The 23,110-nt window shown below is 43.2% G+C and overlaps 1 protein-coding gene across 1 annotated transcript in view; it reads left to right on the top strand.

Annotated features, from left to right (window-relative positions):
* Positions 1 to 10,585, top strand: part of FHIT (fragile histidine triad diadenosine triphosphatase) — a 426,006-nt gene extending 415,421 nt beyond the window's left edge. The window contains exon 5 of the mRNA XM_075714505.1: positions 10,484 to 10,585. Within this exon, the coding sequence (XP_075570620.1) occupies positions 10,484 to 10,585 (102 nt within the window). The remainder of the gene's footprint in view (positions 1 to 10,483) is intronic.
* Positions 10,586 to 23,110: the final 12,525 nt, after the last annotated feature.

Genomic DNA, 23,110 nt, shown 5'->3' with positions numbered 1-23,110 from the left:
CATTAAAGTATGCTTTTATATTATATGTAAAGTTCATTCATATAACTTAGTACAGGTATGGAAATAAAGTTCCTCACTGAGACAAATGGCATTAACAAGTTCCAAGGACATATTCAGTAGAGTTTTCCAGAGTATTGCAGTGGCCCAGTGGCAAAGGGCAGCACAGAGAAAGGCTAAATCTGCAAGGGGATTGAGAGCGCTGGGAGGGCTTTGCTGCAAGTGCCCGGGTCCCTTGGCTACAGCCAGTCCCAACTGCCCAGCTGGTGGTGGCACCGCTCCTCAGCCGCTGGGCCTGGGGACAACCACACCGGCACAGAGAGCTGACATGGAGAGCACTTCACGGCGCGGGGGGCAGAGTGGGTTTCTCATAGATGAGTTTTAAGCTCCCTTGCGACTTTATTTTTGCTATAATGAGGGTGTTTGGCCCACAATGTTTCACCAGGATTGTTCAAATCTGTTTTGATCATCTTGCTCTTTTTCAGTATTTCCCTCTTACTGCTGTTGATTTAAATGTCATGACATTTTAAACATGACTTATTATAACAAAACAGTATATAAAACAATATGCTGCATAATAAATGCAGCCGTATTTTTTGGAGTGAACGTTAAATGAGAGCAATTTATTCCTCAACCTATTTTAGTACCTACTTACTAGAGGGTATTGGCTGCTTAAATCCCGGGGAGGCAATCTCAGAGGTGAAGTAGCCTTGCGTGTGCAAGGCTGAAAGCTAAAGAGGTGTTTGAGGGATGCCTGGGGAAAAAGGTCATCCTGGCGGTGTAGCTTCATCCAGGAGTGCCGTGATCGCTGTGAGGAAAGCAGGCAGGACCATCTTGGGAAGGTCTGTTGACAGGTGGGGGGTCCCCTGAGAAGCATGCACGAAAGCAGGCTTTGAAACGCCAGTGGTTTGCCTCAAGCACGTGGTATGTGTCATTCTAGACATCTGAAGTCTCCTTGAAATCCTCCTACAGTCAGTGGAGAGAGTGACTCAGAGTATGAGTTACCCCAGGACTGGGGTAAAAAACTGAAAAAAAATTCAGAAAACTGAATGTTTTCTTCTTAACTTCAGAAAGTGTTGGTGGGGGTGGGAATTTGTTTAACAGGAGTAAGCTAATTCCCCAGAGAAGAAAAAATCTGCTCTGGCCATTGTGGGCTCTTCCTGCAGGTTCCAGAGGTGTGGTGGGGAGGGTGAAGATCCTCCCAGGAGACGGGGACACGCTCATGTCCCCCTGCCCACTGATCTGCCTCTGTGCCGATGCCATGGTACCTGCAGCTGATTTCCTTTGTGCTGGTAGAAAAATACAAAGAAAACAAATAAACCAATTCAACTTCCTTAACACACATGTGTCTTCCTTGGTATGTCATGAATCTTATTGAGTATGCTCGGGGTACGGCAAATATTTGTCTAAAGTTAAAGAAGATTAGCAGGGGCAGTTCTGACTTTGAAAGTCCCTGCGTTGGGAGCCAGTATACATCAGCCTGATACAGGCACCTTGAGGTTATCTCAGCTCTTGGAGTAGGACATGCACATCGCTCTGCAGCTCTGACCTTTTGGGAAAAGACTTTCAGTCAAGTAATACATGCACCTGCATGAAATTTTTGAATCACTGACTCTATCCTTGATTAAAGTGCTTTTCCTTGATTAAAAATAGCCTTTTTCCAAATGAGTAATGTTGCATGCCAGGCTGGGCACACAGGATAACATTTTCTCCAACATTATCACATTGATGACATTGCCATTTCTTACCCAGCTCTCTATGTAAGACATTTCTCTCATGTAGGCAGCGCTCTCTAGCAAATGGCATTAGGAAGCTCCCCTCAATCATCTACCTTTTCTTCCCAGGTGAGGAAGACTGCAGGGGTGTTTAGAACATCATCTACTAACTAGGAGGATAATGGGCATGGTGAAAATATATCCAAACACATTTATAGATTCTTGCCTGGATTCATATCAGGTTGTAAATAGCAGTTCTCCAAGTCTTTGGCAGGACTTCTTACCCCAATGGATATTCCTTCAAGTATCTCCTTTGCAATGTGCTCACTTTCCAAGAATTTTATCTCAATTGGAGCCAAACTGGAAGTCTGTCAAGATTTGAGCTCTTCAGAGTGCAATCTACGTATTGCATGGCAAGCGCGTTTTCTATACAACTGTTGTTCTGCTCATGGGCTTACTTGTCTTTTATAGTTTCAAAAGCAAATTTCTTAGGATGCCTTTTATATCTATTCTTTTTCTTACCATTTTTGTATGCAGAATGGTTAGAAACTAGAGTTTGCAGAGTTTATTTTAGCAAAGCACTTAAACACATATGCTTAAGGGTTTTATTTAACCTTTATGTATGTTTCCACAAAATTGTCTTCATCTAAGTGCTTTGCTAAAAAGGGTGCAGTTATTTATATGTCCATGTGAAGTGTGAGGTTCAAGTCTTTCCCCAAAGCACAACAATAACGCTGAAAAAATGTTTGCAGTCACTATGACAAAGAGTCGATAGGAGGGAGAAAAACCACCACTCTAAAACACAGCTTTGATAAACTGAGATTTCTAATGGAATATATGCTTTGCAGCAATAACATCAGCAGCTGTGAGGTAGAAGTGTATTTCATGTGGAAGTGGTAAAATAATTGGAGAAGGATTTTCCGGTAGATAGTTAAAAATTGTGTTGCATATAGAATGCAGGCAACTTTGGCTTCTTCTCCACCTCCTTAAATAACTCAGATTTAATGCAGCAAGTAAAAAACACCCTGAAATCAGGGGTTTCTGATTCATGCAAATGCAGATATCGGTATGATATAGAATCTTAAGCAAAGTCAGCAGATGAGAAAATTATAGGATGTGGGTTTTTTCTGCAGCGTTCACTGTAAAATAGAGCAATTAAATTACAGCAGTCTTGTAGCTGTAATTAAATATGGAGATGGGCCCAGAGATATGGAAAGCACTGAACTGCCTGGGCTGCTCAGGCTGCAGAGTGGGAGCAATGGTAAACGTAGCTCAGAAACGAGTCCTGATCCTGTGGCAGCTGATGGGGGGCAGCCAGGCCTTTTGCACCCTGTTAACAACATCTTGTAGGTGCTGTCTCAGGTGGTTAAGGAGGACTATGCCACACTTGTTCTCTGCCTGTGTTTTTGCCTTTCCCGGGGTCATGCCCAGAGCAGTTGCGGGGGGATACCCAGCTGGGGCATGCCCAGGGCTGTGGGAGCTCCTGCAATAAGTAACCCCAGGTAGGTAAAACATGATTTAGGGCCATCTGTTTGCAGCATCCCTGAGAAGCTGCTTTGTGAAACTGCAGTTGCAGCTATTATTCTTTCATTTTACATTGCTAGTCCATTTGAGACTCGAACCACAGCTGAAGGCAGATGGGATGGAGACAGGAGGCATGGACTGGCAGAGGAGCCTGCCCACCAAAAAGCTTGCACTACCTTTAGCAAGTGTCATGGTTTAACCCCAGTCAGCAACTAAGCACCACACAGCTGCTCGTTCACCCTCCCCTCCTCCCCGAGAGGGATGGGGGAGAGAATTGGGGAAAAAAAAAAAAACAAAAACCACAAAACAAAACATGGGATGACATGAATGACAGCAGAGGAAGAGAAAATAATAATGATAAAAGAATATACAAAAGAAGTGATGCACAATGCAATTGCTCACCACTCACTGACCGATGCCCAGCCCGACCCCAAGCAGCAATCGCTGCCCCCCAGCCAACTCCCCCCAGTTTCTATACCAAGCGTGATGCCATGGAATAGCCCTTTGGCTGGTTGGGGTCAGCTGTCCTGGCTGTGCCCCCTCCCAGCTTCTTGTGCACCTGGCAGAGCATGGGAAGCTGAGAAGTCCTTGACTAGTGTCAGCACTACTGAGCAACAACTAAAAACATCAGTGTGTTACCAACATTATTCTCATCCTAAGTCCAAAACACAGCACTATGCCAGCTACTGGGAAGAAAATTAACTCTATCCCAGCCAAAACCAGGACAGCAAGACAGCAGAGGGTGAGGAAAGGGTAGAGCATAGCAGGATGTACAGATAATAGCAGTAAACGTCACATTTAATTACGTTATGGGGAGGGCTAGAAATGAAGTCTTACTATGAGGATATAAGCTAAATATAAAGAGAAGAGAAAGAAAAGCAAGCACTGGGGGAAAAGAGCAAGGAGGACAAGACCAGGAAGAAGAGGGCAAAGGAGGCAATTCAGGAATTAAGTTGATGTAAAGGCAGTACAAGAGGAGGCACAGATGGCTGGAAGTCACCACCAGGACCAGGAGGTTCTTAGTATCACCAAAGGAATGAGGAGCTATAGCCAGCTCGAGTTTTTCTCCCATGTGGTGGGATGCTCAGGATGAAGCCTCCCCACATCTGCTTGCCACAGTGCGAGAATAGGGCAAGGATGTGCTGTGGGTGTGTGTTCATCACATGGCTCTGGGTCCATAAAGGAGTTGAAGGAAGAGTTATCTGTAGCAGCCCTGGGATTGGTTTTGTCTCCAGTCTCAGGAAAAGGTTGTCACCGGAGAGAGGAGATGAGATTTTCAGTCTCCTCATGGTTCACATTTTAATCTGATGCTGAAATATCGCTCTGCAGATTTCACCCAAGTTGTGGGAATTAAGTATGGAAAAGGTGCCTGGGTATCCCAAGGTGTATTAGTAATAATGAACACCACCAGCTGAGTAATGCCTAATGTCTGATGCAAGATGCTGGCAGAAATTTGTTTTGGGGTTCTTTGTTAGCTGCTGGTTTTGATAATATTATATCTTACAATCACCAAGGCAGTTGAGTTTTGTTGTGTTGCAGTGGTTTGGTATAATTAGTCTTCATCAATATCATTTTTCTTTTAGTTAAATGCTGTGGAGGTTATAAACTCTTAACTATCAACAGTAAATATTCATGGAGAGTGAGAATAGTGCTAACTACTGTATAAGCTTTTTTCCCGGTACTTTTGGCTAGTGCTCTATATTAACACAGGTTGCTTTTCTGCTGATTCTATGGCATAAGTAGAACAAACGATAATATAGATGTTACTTCAAGCAACAGCCAGTCCTAGACCTAGGTCCCCGATAGTCTGCTGCATTGAGAATTCTGGGCTCCTCTGCAAAGGGCAAGAAGGAGAGATTCCCCAATGTGAATGTGTTATAAAACAATATTGCGTTTCCCTTAAGAATTGCAGTGATAAAAACATAGACCATTCTGCAGCACTAACAACTTTAATAAAATAACATAAAGCACAGCTGTCAGGTCTGCCATCATCTCACACTGGGAGACATGAGTGAGAAAATGAACGCTTTTCACAAGCAGAAATATTCAAAGAGCTTCACTGTTTACAAGTAATCAAGACTGACAGTCATAGATTATTGGTGGAAGAGCATTTTCTGCTTGAGGTGAAAGAAGAGGATAATTTATCAGGAAGCCCAAGAAGTCAGACATCGGTAATGATCTGCTTGAAGAAGGGCATATCTTAGAAATAGTGCATTTATTTGTACTGCAAGGCAAGAAGATGTACTAAGTTATAAACAAGAGTCTTAGTGCTTGAAGAATGTTGAACAGATACAGTGTGTAATTTGCTGGGCAACTGCGATTAGAGAATTGACTAATGTGTGTCTCAGTGCTTGTTCAGAATATTAAAAGAAAAAGTTAGCATAATAGAGATTGTCTAAAAGAAATGTTCATGCTCTCCTATCCTGTCCTCTCCTTTCTGAGTTATATCTGAGCTACGCTAATCTGGTTGCTTACCTTTTTGTTCATGCTTTTGCTTCTGAGACACTCCTGTAATACAGCAATGGGTTTGGCCTCAGAGAATTTGGGTCTTTCTGAGTTTTGCAGTAGAATATCCTGTCTATCTGGTGTGGTGCTTTTGCATCACCTTTCTCTTATGAAAACAGGCAAAGTACCAGCAGTTTTTAAATTGTAACTAGCTTGGAGCTCTACAGAAAACGTTTTATAGCCTGCCACCTGCCCTGTCTGTGCCTGCAGTGATGCAAGGCTGTGTGTAGGCAGGAGGAATTGCTGTCCAGATACCAAGAAATGCTGCTTCCTTTCTGGGGTGCAGCCTGGAATGGAAGGATTTGGTTAGAGTTAGAAAATGAAGCTCATATCGGTATAAAACACCATGGATATCCATCCCTCATAGTTCGGTATTCATTGTCTGTGTTCCTGCCAGGCTCACCCAAAGCTTATATCTTTTCTTTGGGTTGTTTTTTTTTTTTTTTTTTAATCTTTACAGCTTCCTAAATTCTTCTTTCTTTCACTTAGCATAGGGATTGTGTATTTTAATCTGTATTTGACCAGCTTTGCCTAACATTACCATAACGTTGCTGAGAACAGGCTGTGTTCCACGTCTACAGGGGACCTGGGCTTCAGGGGAGACAAAAAGTCTTTCGTTACCCACCAAAGAGTGCTTGTCAAGAGAGCCCAGTGTGCCTGCAGAGCTCTACAAAAGTCTCTGGTGGTGGCCCCATCAACCCATGGATCTCTCTGAAAGACCCTGAGCAAATTCTGTCCCCTTTACTTCAGCATTTTGCACAGAAGTGATTCTTGTATCCTCACCATGTGCTATTTTCATCTCATTTGAAACAGCAGCTGCTTATCACAACTGCAAATGCACACATTTGCTTCGGAAGGGATTCTGAAGATGAGTGGTTTCTTCTAGAAGCGTTCATTGCAAGAAGGGCAATGGTTGTTGTTCAGGGGCCTTTGGGTAATAAGGAAGTCCTGTCCCAGGAACCGTGGAGAAAGTAGCAGAAGTTTTTGAGAGGATGCGGATCAGTCAGTCTCCACTACGGAAATCTGGGCAAAAATTCCCTCACAGAAAATCATGTCAGGCAGATGATATGGGGCTCTGGATAAGATTTTCTTTTTCCTTTTCAGAGCTTGCAGAAGTAGAATTATTGTACAGAAAGTATCGCAGACTTCAAACTAGTCTGTGTTTGAATATCTCTATCTGAGTAAGGATGTCAGCTCAAGTTCCCCAGCTTTTTCTGACTGGGGGAAAAACAAGGGGAAATCACTAGTTTTTACAGATGGATAGCTTACAAATAGAAATATTTTTTCCCTTTGCTTTGACCAGAACCTTGGAGTGTTCTCCAGGTGCAGGAGACCATTCCTTCCCCTGTATAACCCAAAATTTCAACAGCATGTCAGATGTTTGTAAAGATGCACGGTTGGGACTTGCATGTGCGTATGAATATGAACACACTCCAAGGCACAGAAGTCCCTTAGAAACAAGTATTGACTCTTACGTTTGTTTCCCACCTGAATTCTAAATCAATAGAATTTAATACTGAAATATGTATGTTGTTCTTCCCTTGAAAGTAACTTTCCAACTCGGTCAAAATACTGTGGAGAAAAGTTTAAATAAAGTAGCTCTTCCTTACTGAGGCCCTCACATGGAGATCTGAACCTGTTTGAAAAGTACCTTACGTAAGAACACATAAAATAACTAGCTGAAACCAAACCCATCCATGATCCCGATATCTTGTCACCATTGGAGACCACTAGCAGATGCTAAGAGAAAATTTGAAGAACCAGGCAGGTGCACAGAATGTGCCTCCATTGTGCTTTCCAGCCTCCATTAATTTGTGGCATGCAGAATCTCTGAACTAGAGGAGGTATCAGCAGCCCTTTATTTATCTTCCATTTATTTATAGTGTTGATCTTGAACCTGCATATAATGTTTAGCATCCGGAATATCCTCCAGCAAGGTTATCCATAATTTAAGTATTTGTGCTTCAAAGTGTCTAGCTATACAGTTCGGTTCGTAGCGGAGCTGCAGGATGGCAGTAGCAGAGAAGGGTAGGCAGCCACCAGAAGCATTTTTCCAAATCTCCACAGCGGTGGTTAGATAATACCAGAAACTCAGTGGCATTGGGGTGATAACTGCTTATTGGACTTCAGAAATTACTGACACAGCAAGAGGTTGGAACACAGAGTAGTCCTGGGATCCTGTTTGGGTGGACATAGCAATTTTATACCGACACAATATTCATCTGTAAGTCAGTTGAACAATGAGCACATTGGCCATGGCAGTCATTTAACACTGAAGACTGTTGTTCGTCATAGCCAGTGTGTCCACAAAATGTGGATACATCTTTTCAGTATGAGAGGCACGTGAACGTCTGCCATGGCAGAGCATGGCGAGGCTGTGTTGAACGCTTTCATGCCAGGCTGGGGCTTGCTGTGCGGTACTGTGGGCTGTGTACCAGGAGCCAGGGCTGCTGAAGTAGGTTGGATTTCCAGACAAGTTTCAGAATTCATTGCTGCTCCCTATATATCTGCTTTAATCTTAAGTCAAAGATTGATTATTTTTAAAGGTTAGCAGTTATGCAGCAAAAGAAACCCTCTGCCAGCTCTGGGAAGTCACCATGGTCTGCAGCTTCACACAGTTTTAATTTAGACAACAACAGTTATTTCAGGATATGCCTCCTTATTACTGTTCATGAACAGGGAAAATAAAAATAAAAACTACAAGTCAAATCCCCACTTTACTAGTCTCCTGGAGTCAGCTCTCACCTGGGTTGTGCAGAAAGAGGATATCAAGGGAGAACAGCAGCCAAATCATGTCACTAAAAGCACTTCTTGCAGGTTAAACAAGGAGACCTTGAGGAACAGGGGCTGCCCTCCCTTGCCTTCTAGCTGTTGCCTGCTCTATCTCCCGCTGATGCTAGGTCGAATGAGCAAGGCATTGCTTTTTTAGAAAAACAGCTCACACCTCAGACAGGCAATTGATTTACCACTACTTGGCTCGTCCTGGTGCATCCTCTTGTGAAGTGTAAGCGCTTGCAGTCCATGGAGAGTACAGGATGATGTATGCTGTTTCCTATAGCTCCCTCTCATTTCCAGCTCAGCTGTGGTACCTGTACACTGTATAGGTGTGTACGGTGGGTGAGAGCAGGCACACAGACACAAAGGATGCGTGTGACAGTGTATACACCGTACCTGTTCCTGGCTTTTAAATCTTTCTCCATAATACTGTAGCATTATTACAAGATGGATTTATAACACACCTAGACCTAATGTAACAATGGAGATTAGTCCTCTACTAGTCGAACAGTAATACACTTTAATTTGCCTACAGCTACTGTATCGTATTGGCATGAAAGGAAATAGCTTTCTAATGCAGCTTCATCTGCTGAGCAGGAAGAAATCTGTGCTGCAGAATGTAAAACTACATAGGACTATAGCTGGCAGCAAAATTCAGAGTAGGAGAAACACAGCACAAATAAAAGTATTTGTGAGTTGGACGTATGCTAACAATCATAGTTTATTGCTAAACATGCCATATACAAGTAATGCAGTTTGCTTGGCAGGTGCAGTATTGCTTCATCTTTGTTTTTCACTGCTTCCTCTTCTGTACTAAAATTTGTGCAGGAATAAAAGGTGTAAATTGATTAGTTTCCAACTTTGTGACATGAACAAAAAGTTGATACTATAATCTTCTTCAGAAGTGCTGATGCTGTTAATACAATCTGTGCTGTGCCCTGTACCTAGAGACACACTGGAAATCTCAATACTTAAGCCAGAAACATGCAAATGTTTCTGCTGTCTGTTGTAAATGTAGTCTTCCCTTGATGAGCGGCAGGCATTCTTTGAGTGGGCATGTGTACAAATAGTCAATCAAGTGCTGGCACATTATATTTACCATAAAATAGAACTCCCTTCTTCTGGAGAGCAGCAAAACCATCAGCTTCTCCCTCCTTCTGGAGAGGCAAAGGATATGTTTGAAATTGTCATGTCTGAGATAATAACACTTGATACTGCATATGCGATAGAACTCATTTTTGTGGGCATATTATGCAAGCTAGATGCAAAAATTAGCTGTTTCACATACTTTTGTTGTTTTTCCCCACTAAATCACCAATGAAATATAGTTGTGCTTAAAAGAACAAGTTTTGTTTCTAGACTAGGGACGTGTCTCACTTTCAACAAGGGCAAGGAAGGACTAATAACTTGCATTCGGGGGGGAGTGTATCTCTTCTGAAAACTACCGGTATAAAATGCCAATGGGAAACAGCTGCAACAGGGCCTTGTTATCACAATAGGTCTTTGATGGGAAAGGTGGCCCCACGGGCAGAGGAAAAGCCAGAGAGAAAATTTTACATGAATTACTGACAAGGTGTCCAGGCAGATTCTGCCTAGCTCACTCCACAGATGTAATGGGCACTTCAAAATACCTGAGTGTGCTGGTTATCCTATTGCCTACCAGCTGTGCATCAAAGACTCACAAGCTATCTGACCATCAGCTCACAAAGGTGAACTCTGTCACTGCCTATCAATCACCCTGGCACCTTGTATAATCATCATAAATCCATCAGAGCCAGTTAACTACAGTCACCGCTCTAAATCAGTAACCTTCACCCTTCATCTCTTCATCACCAGGTCCCTCCATCCTGTGGACACATGGAATAGTTAGATTAGTTGCATACAGGCGTGCCCTGAATTTGACAATAAAGCTGAAAAAAGATATCAACAAACTGGGTTTTTTTCTTTTTCTTTCTCCCTCAAAAAAGTTGCAACGACATGACAAAGAGGATTCCTCTGACAAGTGGAGGACAGAAGAAGAAATGGCAGCTGAAGCAGCAATTCTGAAGAAGTATTTTCTGGAAAATTAAAGGTAATGATTTATACATTAACTTACTCCTGCAGCACCCAAAACTCTGTTCAGTCCTCCATAGGCTTCTTAAGGACAGAGGGAGAATATGTAGAATGGAACAAAAGAAATGACAGCTCTTAGGTTTGTGTTGTTTCCAAAAGGACACAACACTCCAACAGTGGCAGAAATAACATGCTCCTTGAACAAATCAGCACCGTCCTAGAGCATTTAGTTTCCAGACAGCAGAAAATAACGTATCTGGAAATCAGAATCATCAGCAGTTACTTAAGAAGAATGTCTAACCTAACATATCCTCCCTGTTTTTAGAACAGAAAATAGCCTTGGTACCTCTGTGATGAGTTAAAAACTGCTGTGTCTGTGTACACCCAGATATGCGTGTGTACCTATACATACAAAATCACAGCAGAATTCAGACTGTAGAGTGGATAAGCAAATGCTAACTTCATCTGGCAAATCCTATATCATCTGATCAGTTCAACTTTCAAAATTAAGCCTGCTGGAAAACTGCCTGTTCTGCTAAATCTTCCACTGGCCCTAAAAGAAAAAAAACAAGATTTGCAGGGAGGAATAGAAAAGAGAAAACACTTGGCAAACACTGACATTGGTGCTCTAGAAATTGAGAGTTTTTCATTTTGTACCTGGAGTCCCAGAAGCCAGATTTTTCCAGTAGAAATGAACTGGCCCCCGGAGATCAATATGAGTTACGCTGGGATGTACACTGCAGCAATGATGCCAAAAGCTCCCTCTCCCCTGTTCCCCATATGTTGTTTGCCATCATCCAGCACTCTCATTTCTCTGTCATTTCTGACTGTTTCATATTTTTTTCCTCTGAAGAACCAAAATCCCATAAATATCCCCCCTCTCTGCCTGTGACTCACTGCTTGCAGCCCAGCTTGAGAAATCTTGAGCTAAACTACACAGTGTGCGCGTGGCACACTTACGTGGCAGCTCTCATCTCCTGTGCCATTCTGTCATCTCTGTCTGGGCTGGTTCATCGGAATCTTTCCTTCCCATTTTCTCTTGCATGATGACCATGCTCTTGTCTTCTCCAGTCAAATTAGCTGTGCCAACTCTTCTGTGGACTGGCACAGAGAAAGCTGTGTAACACACGTAATTCCCATCTGTGAAGGAAACTTGTCCTCTGCATCTGGGACCTAGAGACCTCCAGGATTTGGAGCAGCAAGGTTTGGACTATACAGTCAAGTTTCCACAGTGGCTGCTGGATTTGTATTTAGACACTCACTTTTCACCTTCTCAGAAATACGCTTCTCAAAAATTAATTACTCTGCCAGAAAGAGCATATCCTTAGGTAATGCATACGTAAGCACTCTACTAACAGAAGCATTATGTAGTACTTCATCTATGGCACAGCATCAGATGAACAGTACTTAGGATAAAATGGCACATCCCTATTCCAGTGTGATGTTGTTCCCCATTATATATTTGGTAGGTTTTTGGGGTTTGTGGGGTTTTTTTTGGTCTGGTTAGAAATTAATTTGAAAGGCTTTTCTGCAGAGATTCTCAAAGGGACTGGACTTAAATCCCCACATAACAATAGAATGTTCTTAGGCTCTTCCGATACTAAACACAAAGCTGGATAGATGGTATAAATTCATTCCTGCAAGCAAATTCATGTGGCTGGACTTTTATTTCCATTTATTATTAAAATAAATCAGCATGTGTCTGCATGGATGACCTCTTGATAATTCCCCATGATATTAAGGTCATTACCTTTCCTAGAACAGACTGGTAAATTAAATCTTACTGGCATCATTATCATGAGAGTATTTTGCCTAGTATAGGCAGTCCTTCCAACCCTTGATTCCCAACACAAGGCATCACTGTCAATCTCTTCTCCCTGACATTGTTTTGCTTCTGAGGTTTAAGGCTCTGAACCTGAGGTAAAGGTGCATCTGAGCACCTTCTGAATTTTGCAACCTTTATCTACTCTCTTAACCTTGCTTCTAAAGTGAAGATTGAAAACTTTTGGCAAATTAACAAGGTTATATGCATCCCTCTTCAAAGCTATTTTTGTTTTTCACCTACAAAGGATTTATTTTGCTATTTATAAGTTTACCTGGATGCTATTTGACTTGAGTCTTTCCATGCGGCACAGGGAAAGTCAGAAAGAGCTGAATGTGGGTGTTCTGGAGCCAATAAATGGCAATTTTTAAGGCCTCATGCATTATTTTTCTACTTAAGTGTTTTGTTCAAAGAAGCCCAGCTCAGCTAGATTAGCCCGGACAGACCGAGCTGTGTTTCGGAGCTTTCCCAGCTACCCTTATATTTATTACAAGTCATTTACCAACTGTCACAACTCCTATATGACTTGACTAGGTACAGTAGCTCCTTTTACCTGTATTTATAGACTATCTGACCAAGAAGGACTTGCAAGTGACTTTTTCCTAAGAAATACTTGAGCAAGGCAGGAAGCTCTTGATTCTCTCCCTACTACGTTTGCTGGTGCTGATCCCTCTTGGCTGGTTGGGTAGCCACAGCTGAGTGCTTCTACACCAGTCCCCAGATGATCAGAAATACCCAGCCACTTACTTAAAGAAATGAACCCCATTTAGCCTTGCTAAGTTTACACCCTTAAAAAAATAATTGTCTTAAAATAATTCATTCGTGTGTACAATTGCCTGGAGCAGATGAAACTGAAATCAGTGAGTGAATTTGTTTTGCATGTATTTCTGGTCTTTCACTGCATGTCCCCACACCACTGTATCCCATCTCGTTTGAAGGACTTGTGACTTCTTGAACACCCCCAGCACGTGTGGGCTCTGCAGGGCTGATCACGGTGCTGTGTCTGCAGAGCTGAAGTTTGACAGAACTTCATGTGGCTCTGGAGGAGGGCAAGAAAAAAAAACTTTCTGTGGAAAGGATATTTAATATATAATTGCTCCAGTTAGTCACTCTGTTGCTCAGTAGCACCACGATTTGACCTCTTTAGGAGCCATTCCTCATTCAGTGTTGGCTGTCATATGGTCAGCTGTGTTTGATAACTGGTCACTCTTTGAGGTGGATCCATGGGGAAAGAATCCTTACTCAAAGAGCAAGATTTGACATGGCATCTTAATATCCAATTTCCTGTTTTCAGATGCACCTTTTAAATATTCTAACTATCTATAGCTGGGTAAGTGTTTTGATAGTCTGTTTTGTGCATTTTAAATTACACATGCCAGCAAAAAGGCTAAAGATTAAAAGAGTTACTAACCTTCACATAGTATATGAAAAATGTTTCTCTTCAAAGGCTGTTTCACTGTGTTGTTGTTTCTGAAGAAAGAACCAGGCTGCACAAGTTTTAGTAGAAGTTTTCCTATTTTATGCATAACTGAAGTAATACTTTTATGCTATTAGAAAAGTAGTCAGTCTTAAGTATGATGTCAAAACGTCTCTTTGCATAAAGGGGGTGACAGTGATATTCTGTTGCCTAGTGCTTTTTTTGAGTTACAAATGTTCAATAGCTTTTAATTGCTTAACCATCTGAATATTTTGTGTCATTCAACATGCAAAATTAATTTAAAAATCTCTCCAAATAATGCAGGCTGCACAGTGGTGCAGGATTTCTGATGTCAATTCTCCCAGTCTAGCAATGTTTCTGGAGAATATAGTCTTTTCAACTTTGTCAGAGAATATGAATTTTATTCTTTTTTTTTTTTTGCCCCACTGTGAAAGAGAGAAGATCTCATTCTTTGAGAGCACTCATCCTGCCTCACAGCTGCCTCTTCTGCACCAAGATCTCAGCATGTGTGAAAAGATGCTGTTCTATTGACTTCAGCAGGGAAATTACCACTGTTAGCAGCAGCTGACCAGAGGGAATTTAAGCTGGCAGTTTGGCTTGCCTCTGCTTTTGCTTCAGCACCCCTGACAATCCATGCTTCATGCATGAGAGTGCGCACCAGAGCAATCCCATCACTTCCCTTAAATTTAGGCACGTATGACAAGGTGGCTCGCAACACCCTTCTTTGGTTGCTTTACTGTAAGAAAAGCCTTCCTTTTATTTCCAGTACTTTAAATGGAATAAAACCACAAAATACTGACTGTGCCTTGGAGTGGATGCACAGAGCGGATCTGGGGCACATGCCGTGCAGTGAGGACACAGTCAGTCTGCCCCAGAAGGTGCTGCACCTGCAGTGTGGACCACAGAGCAGGTTGTCTCCTGGGTGGGTGCCAAAGTGAGAACAGAGACATGGCCAGAGATATTTTCTGCAATAGATGCTCTTCCATTGTAGGCAGCTTGTTGGCAAGCAGAATCGCCGTGCAGTCATAGAAAATACAACATGCTGTGGACTCTGGTATGGGGAATGAGAGCGGGGGAGAAGGGTACAGCACGCAGGGTCCCCTCAGTTGCGGGAGCCTCACTTTATTAGCAGGGCGATTTTTTTGAGTGCTTACACTGGAATAAGACTCAAGGTGGTGCCTGGTTCTGGGGACTTTCTGGAGAGCATTGTCAAGAGCTGTTCGTGGCTGCACTGAGGAGCTGTTTGCATATAATGCCTAAATAAATACACATCCTAGTAATCAGCTATAGATTTCCCTGCACTCCAGACTTAAGTGCCATTAATTATATCCCCCACTCAGAGGCCTCCAAGAACCATTAATTAGAAAGCAGGAACTGATGGTTTGCTTGTCTGTGTGAAACTATTATGACCTGAGAGTGAAATATAAGCTTCAAAAGAAACATGTTTTATGAAGGTCACCTTGGAAAATATCATAACAATCTGTCAGGAGAAGAGAATGCAGCACTCCAAGTGTGCGTTTCAGTGTGACATTATGCTTTAAGTAGTTGGAAATAGCAAAGGGAAGATGGATCAGATCATAGGGACTATGCTTTTTCACCCAAAATTCTCTTTTTTCTGCAGTAAATACATGTAAAGTAATCTTTTTGTCATTTCAATGGAATGCAAGGAAAGTTAATATCAGGAGAAATCCAACGGACAAACATAATCTGGTCCTTGCTGGTGTTTTTGAAGTGTAAAACATCCAGAGCCACCACCTCTGCAGCAGGGAGAAGGTTTATGCACAGGAGTGAAATTATCTCTTCAAGGGAAATGTAAACAGCCAGAAGAAGTGCAATGACTGTGTACAGCAGTAATACCCACCCTAGAAGGCTCAGGGCAAAAGACTTGCCCAAATAAATGTCGTGTGCCGATGCACAGCAGCCTCAGCGTCGAGGTTGATTGTTTTTCTGGTTGAAGCATATCATTATTCTTATGAAAACAAAGCTGTAGTAGAGTTAGCTATGGTTATAAGTGAAATGTCTTCCTCTTGTAGGAGGCCAGCATAGGCATAATATCCCCCTCACACCTATTCCAGGGTTCTATTTTGAGGCTGTAAGTAGTACTGTGCTAAAAGTTATACACCTCATTCTCTGGACTTCCATTTCCCTATAGGTGGCCATTTAATTCAGCTGTAAAGAGTACATGAATTCCATACAGCACTGCTTGGATCCTGTAATTATAGCTACAGTAGAAATGTCATGGCCAGAGACACAGACAAGATTGTACTGCGTAAAGGCAAAGCAGCAACTGTGTTACTGTTAGCAAAGAAAGCTGACAGAGGGCCAGATGTTCTCTTAACTTGCACATCCGGCAGCCTGAATGCTTACCTGGGCTGTCTGTCAAATACCAGGTATTTTCAGTCTAATCCGTTCTTGATTCATCATTAAGCTTTATGTGTGTCACATTGTATGAGAGGAAAATGGGGAAAGCCAAGCGTAGCTGATGGACATTGTGTCCCAGGACCTGGGATAAAAGAGTCGAGGTACAGGACAATACTGAGCTTCAAATAAGGACGATATCAACTGTGGCCAAGTATTTTTATACCCAAACCCGTGCTAAAGTGGTGCTAATCTCTTGCCCCCAAAGCTGCAAAAGGATGCACTTACCAAGCAGCCAGACCCTCCTTCAAGCAGATTTACAAAACACGTGCCAAGTAATTTACAGGCTGCCATCAAACCATCAGTCAAGAGGGGCATACAATGGAAACTGTTGCTCAAAATGCCGTCGAAAGGGGAAACATATGTTTCAGTGAGAAAAGACAATCAAACAAAGAAGTGGGTGGCTGGGGAGTTGCAGCCGCAACAGCGGCGAGGATCCAAGCCTTGCGCACAGCCCCAGGAAACAAGTTCGGGGGCCGTGCCCTCATCTAACAGTTGCGTAACAGCTTTGTGTTTAATAAGCTGAAATAATTTTCCAAGTATTGAAGCCAGCTCTAAACATGCTCTGAAGTGAAGGTACAAAACTGAAGATACCAAGCAAAAAGCCCACTTCACGCTCAATTATTAGCAAAGGTTTGTATCGTGTTATCCTATTGCTGTAGCTGCTGCATAATAGAACTGCCCAGAGAGACACTCTAACCAGCAACTCGAACGTGACCTCAAAGCTTAAAAGCTGCCTTTGTGTGAGTTTCAGTATCTAGGCTGTGTAGGTGGAAAGGCATTAATAACTCCTCCAGTCAGTAGTTATTTGGAAAAGGAAGGGGGTGATGGACATTGGAAATACATTGGACTGAGTGTACTTGAGGCTCTGTTGTTTGCCAGGACATCAGTCTCTACCTGAAAGGACAGGTGTGTGCATGGGTAAACCCAAATGCCCCGTTTGTGTTAGCACCTGGGGCTGCTGCAAGCCTCCAGTTAATGCTGCAATAACAATTACACCATGAATTTGTGCAGGGATCTCGCACAGAGTTTTCACAGCTGCAGTTGGCTGCAGTTGTCAGCCTCTCAGCATTTCTATTTCTCTGCTTCAGGAACACCTTCCAGGTCTGTCGTGGCACCTATTACAGGTCTTTTACTGGGATGGACTACCAAGAGATGCATAAAATTGGAGCAGACATGGGAAGAAATACCCCATTCATTCTCCAGTGTCTGAGACTGGGGGCATTTTCAGGGTTACGGTCCCAAATCACTGGTGTGTAATACCTTGGCATTAGGTGGAGTCCCTCCGCAGGGTCAGGATGGATGAGGATATACAAGAGATGATGATTTTGAAAGAGCATTTGCAGGAGCTTATATAAGAGATCATGCTCCCCAAAGACTCTTGCATGAGATTATTATAGCAAAATTGATTTGAAGAGTAAGAAGCTGGATTTGATGACACAAGATGCCCTTTCTAATCCTTTGTTCCTATGACTAGCGGTCAACAGAGCTGGGGACTGTGCTGTCTTACTCAGGGACATCAGAGAGGTGGCTTCACTTCATGTTTGGTTTTTGTAAAATGATTCTGACCTCCTTTGGAGGGTGCTTTGTGAGTTAGGAATGAAAAGCACAATGTGAAAGGCCGGCATGAGTATTATTTGGAAGTGAACGTTATTGAAAAAGTAGATAATAAATCAAACAAATGCTCCTCTTTCTCTTGCTCTGATACATAATTTTAAAATAGTTGTGTGCAAGGAGTTTCTCCTTTCTCTATTGCGCAGGCTATAATAGGAGCTGAAATGTGCTGTGTGTGGATTTAACACTGAACATTTTCTTTTGCCTATTGCTGTCAGTGTTTCCTGCTGGAACACACTAATGAGCATCTAACTCGTTAGCAATAAACAGCCTTACATTTTTGTCTTACTAACAAAGATCAAAGATGCTATTATATGTAACTATCTGTTATGTTTGATATTTCTCAGGTAACAAAGTGTTTGAGAAACATCCCATGACATAAGAAACTCCGCAGAAAGAAAGACTTCATTCTCCAGTTCTCAGTGGCCCTGGAGCTGCAGCTGAACAATTTTATTATGTTCTACAAATATGGGATTTTTCCATGAAAAATTTTATTGGACCTTTGGATATCATCAAGGTTGAATTTCAGCTAAGACAACTAACAGCACTGATTCAAAATATTGCTCCGAGTAGTAACTCATATTTTTCTGAATTGTGTACTTGGGAACGAATCTTCTTAAATTGTCCCTTGGCCTAAATTGAAATAAAGCGCTAGCAAAATCAGGTAGCTACTGTGTTTAGGTACATTGCAAAGTGTTTACTCCATGTTGTGCTTTTTGAGATTAGGTTATTGTATGTTGGCTATTACAGCATAGAAAAATTAGATCTTTTAGAAGTATGACAATTCATAAAAACCAAGGCATTGTTCCGGACTAGCCAAGATAAACTTGGAGAGATACCATTTTGTCAGGTAAGGTAGTATAACAAGAAATGTAACACTTCTAAGATCTTTCCTTTTTCTGTTCCTTTTAATGCATTGTCACAATGCTTTTGGAGGTTAAGGTGATACAAAACACAATGAATATGTAAAGCTGCTAATGGGATAGTAATCACATTAGGGTTAGACTGGCACGAATGTCCTGATTGCAGCAACAAACAACATGAGTGGGAGTCACCCATGTGGAACGCTTCCTTGGCCAAGAAATGCCATGTTCAGAGCCCGGCACAGGAAGAAACCTGCCATGGGTTAGTTGTTGATTGCTAACGTGTAATAAAAAATAAAAAAGTCAAACAACAGATGGAAGAGACAAGAAATGAGTCTGCAAGATATGTATGAAAAAAGCACCCGTAATCTTGCTCTTGAATTGCAGGGAAATGACAACTGAAGCTTTCTGTGTCCCCTGAACTCAGGATGGAAAATAAAATGTGCCAAGTCTTTCAATAAGAGCCATGCTGAGCAGGGCTGTAGGGTGCAAAGTCTACCTGAAGGCTTGAGGAGGTCAGGGTCAGGGCCAAACCAGAGCCTGGCAGTGCTTTGCGTGCCTGGCAGTACAGTGTGGTCACTGCCCTGAACAAAAATGCTCCAAAATAGTCTGTCCTAAAGGGTTGCAATCTGACCTGAGAAGTATGAAAATGCACAATGGATGAACTCATATAATTTATCCTAAGTCTCTCTCTGCTATATACTGCAGAGGAATTCAGACCATTGGTTTGAAGTCTTTGTGCTGGTCAAATACAAATAGAAACACTACAGCAAAATCACTGATGTTTGATTTGAGGTTTTACTGTGGTGCAGTTAAGATATTGCTCCTGAAAAACCAGTTTGATTCAAAGATTTACCATGACCCAATGTGACCACCAGTATCTTCCATTAGCCCTTTTAAAAACTGTAGATATTTTAAGGCTGTTTCTTTTTCCATGCAGATTAAATGAAAAGTACATTTCGATGGTGTCTGCACTTTTTAGACCCTGAACAAGGGCTATATAAATAGGAAATGAAGGTCGGGGGGCAAGAAGTGACAGAGAAGAAAAGGTGAGTAGTCAGGATGGTGAAAGATGCTGGCAAATGGGCCAACACAGAGGGTCGTCTCTTTGCGCTTTAATATTTAAAGTAGCTGTGATTTCACATAGAAGGAAGACAACAGTTGTGCTGCTGGGGAAGCGCTGAAAGGAAAACCTGAGCATCAGTTACATTTGCAAGGCATTTCCAAACCTGATGCTCAATGGCTTCCTATTAAGTATGGAACATTCTGTATTAATTCTGTAGCCTGTGATGAGCGAGCACTGCGCCAACCATTTTGCATGGGGGCTGCTGAGCAGATGAGTGCTGAGCTGTATGGAAGATTTCATTTGTGTAAATGAGGAAGCCGTTATCACAGCACTAAAGGTCCTGTTTTTAAAAAAAGCCTTCTGTGGCATTATGCACAAAACAACCTATTTATGCAGCATGAAAATATTTATGTGCTTCGCTCCAGCTTAAAAAGGGAATTTGCAATAGATGAGGGACATGAGAAAGGATTGGAGTGAGAGATAAGGAGAGATTAGAAAAGGCAGATCATGAAGTACATGACATCCTGCAGCAGTATGTGGAGTAAACCCCTCCTTTTTATAAGACCTGAGCCTTGAGGATGGTGTCTGGATCATTCATATACTTCCTATAGACTTAATTTTTCGCAGGCAGGGCACTGCATAGAAAGATGCAGTTGCTGGAAATGTGAGGATCCACTGTGCTGAAGGCATTGGTGGTCTTTGTAACCAACTTTGTCTTTTCCAACCTCAGTCGCTTGTCCTCGCTGGGGTCATGACCAGGGCTTGCCTTTGGGCTGGGGGTTGCTGAAGAATGCTGAGCTCCTCCACTGAAAGCAGAAAACATGGGAAAAATCACCCATGCAGGGGCTCGGAGGGACGTGGTGCAAGCAGAGTGGTCCCAATGGGATGGCTTCATAACAGGACAGAGCTAACTGTGCTTGCTGTTACACAGCTCAGACCTTCGTTCCCTGACCTATATGCAAGCAAGTTTCCCAGGCTTTTTCGATTACTAAAAGTTTGTTTTGCTGAAGTGAGCAGTTCCTCCAAGAGGCTGCAGCGGCTGTGCTTGTGTGTCTCTATTTTTATCAGCAAAACAACTGTGGTTCATTCACAGTGGTCTTCATTGACCCTTGGTAGGACCAGTCTGGGAGTAGGACGTGGCTCCATATGCCCTCTTCCCCCTGCCTGCCTTGAAACAGAAATTGCAGAAGAGCAGCCTCGGGCATGGTTAGTCCCGTGGGCAAGCAAGCAGCCGGGTTATTGGGAGCAGACATCTGACAGGGATACCATCAGCCCATATAGCCAGTCCCTGCCATGCCAGGCAGCCCAGGTGTACAGTCCCATTTGAAAGTCACCTGGCAGCTATCTGCTCATGCAGATACATTTTTGGAGCTGGGCAAAAACATTAGGAATAGGCTCTGAAGGCTTTGGTGTGGCAGCAGCCTGGGCCCGTGTTGTGCTGTGCAAAGTTATGTCACCCAGCTTCTGCATATCCCTGCTTGGTTTTCCAGTGTGTGAATGCTCATGTGGACCACAGTTGTTTCTTTGTGCAGAAAAGCAACTTAGATGGCTAATTATCCTGTGGCAAATCTGCTTGCACTGAGGCAGGCAGGTATTATTCTACAATGCTTTCAACAAAAGCTGTGAGTACAGCACGAGGGTATTTTTTAATTACCTTTCAGCGATCCAGCATCATTCTTGCTCCAGATGCAGGAGTGTCCTTCCCAGCACCAGCCCCTGGTCCTCCACGGGAGAGCTGGTGCCACCCTAGGTAGCTCAAAGGTGCTTGCGTGTTGACAGACCGATGGGCTGGGGACGTGCCACGTCGGCTCCTTGAAGTCCTTGTGCAGTATTTCAGAAATCGGCTCCATGCTGCTTGTAACTTCCCCCAGCACACATGCACCCCAGCCCCCAGATACCAGGCTCTCATTTGATCCTGTGCTCAAATAACACAGGGTTTTGTTTTTAATTAACGTTGCAGAGAGAGGAAAATGACCATTTGGTCTCTGTGGGAGCCTGACTTGACTGCAGACTCAGGACATCTAAGATGAAGGCTCCTGGCCAGGATGAGGCGAGTCAAGGTCAGCTCCTGGCTTGTGACAGCACCCTGAAAGGTGGCTGGGGACTGAGCACCCCTTGAAATAAAAATACCTGAATGCATGTGGGATCTGGGGGCGATCTCACACCCTACCTGTAAAGCAATAAAAATCATAATGCCCTAGTACCCACAAAGCTGATGAAAAACTTTCAAGCCCAAATACACACAAAGTGACAGCCATGAAAGTACCGAAATCATTTCTGTCTGAGCGCTCTGTGTCCTCCTATCCACTCCCCATCTCTTGCTGTCACTGTGGTCAATGGCTGCTGAAAAGCCTTGTCCGATTCCTGCATCTTATTCCTAACGTATAAGCCAGCGGCGCTGTGAAGAAGAAAATGCTGCTGCACATGTAAGCTGTCCTGTGTGTTGGCAGGGCTGTGAGTTTCAGAACAGAGTGATGTATTTCAGTTCTTGTGAAATTTCTGAATAATCAGCTCATCAAAAAATATCATGCAGAGTTCCCTTGTAGTCCTCTCCAACTTGCCACCTCTCCTGCCAATAGCTCTGTAGGGTGACCACAGCTTGGCATAGCCCATTAGCAGAGCTCTGCACAATCACTCATGAATAGAGCTGGCTGGAAAATGCAATTTTTCTTCTTGGAGGAAAAAGAAAAAAAAAAAAGATTTAGTGGGGCAGGGGGGATGTTTGGCTTGGCATTTCAGGATGAAGATTTTCTCCACTGCTCCCTCCAGCACTCCTCTGCTCCTGCCTGCACCTCCCTTTTCCCTCCCTACCCCATTTTTTAGAGCGTGACTCCAGGAAAATAAAAATAAAATAAAAATACAAATCCCATTTAAAGTGGCAAAATCATTGGATGCTGTTTGATTTGCTGGCGAGCTCCTCCCAGCCCCCGGGGTGAAGGGTCTCGCTGCAGGGCAGGCACCAACCCCTGGCACCTTCGCCAGCTGGGACTCCTGGCCAAGATGTCCTTGGACCTGCACTTTTTGCTGCCACTGCCCAGATTCTTCTTCAGAGTTTGTGCAAGATATGCCCCTCCCTGAGCAGCTCAAATACCTGCTGCTTGGGCACCTGTGAGCTGGTGTCTCTGACTGTTCACGGGGAGAAGGCAGGCACTGGAGGGGCCTCGGGGTAAACCCAACCAGCGGCGCTGCAGAGACAAGGGGCCGAGCAGCAAGTGGCTGCCCTGCCTTCAGCTGCTCCTCTCAGTCCTGGGTTGCCTCCAGGCACGTCCTCTGTGCCCCCTCCCCCCCCCTTTTTGACATGTGTTTCTCAGTCACAGGTGA

Source organism: Pelecanus crispus, chromosome 7 (genome assembly GCF_030463565.1).
Source record: "Pelecanus crispus isolate bPelCri1 chromosome 7, bPelCri1.pri, whole genome shotgun sequence".
Classification (NCBI taxonomy): domain Eukaryota; kingdom Metazoa; phylum Chordata; class Aves; order Pelecaniformes; family Pelecanidae; genus Pelecanus; species Pelecanus crispus.
This window is presented reverse-complemented; position numbering and strand designations above follow the sequence as displayed.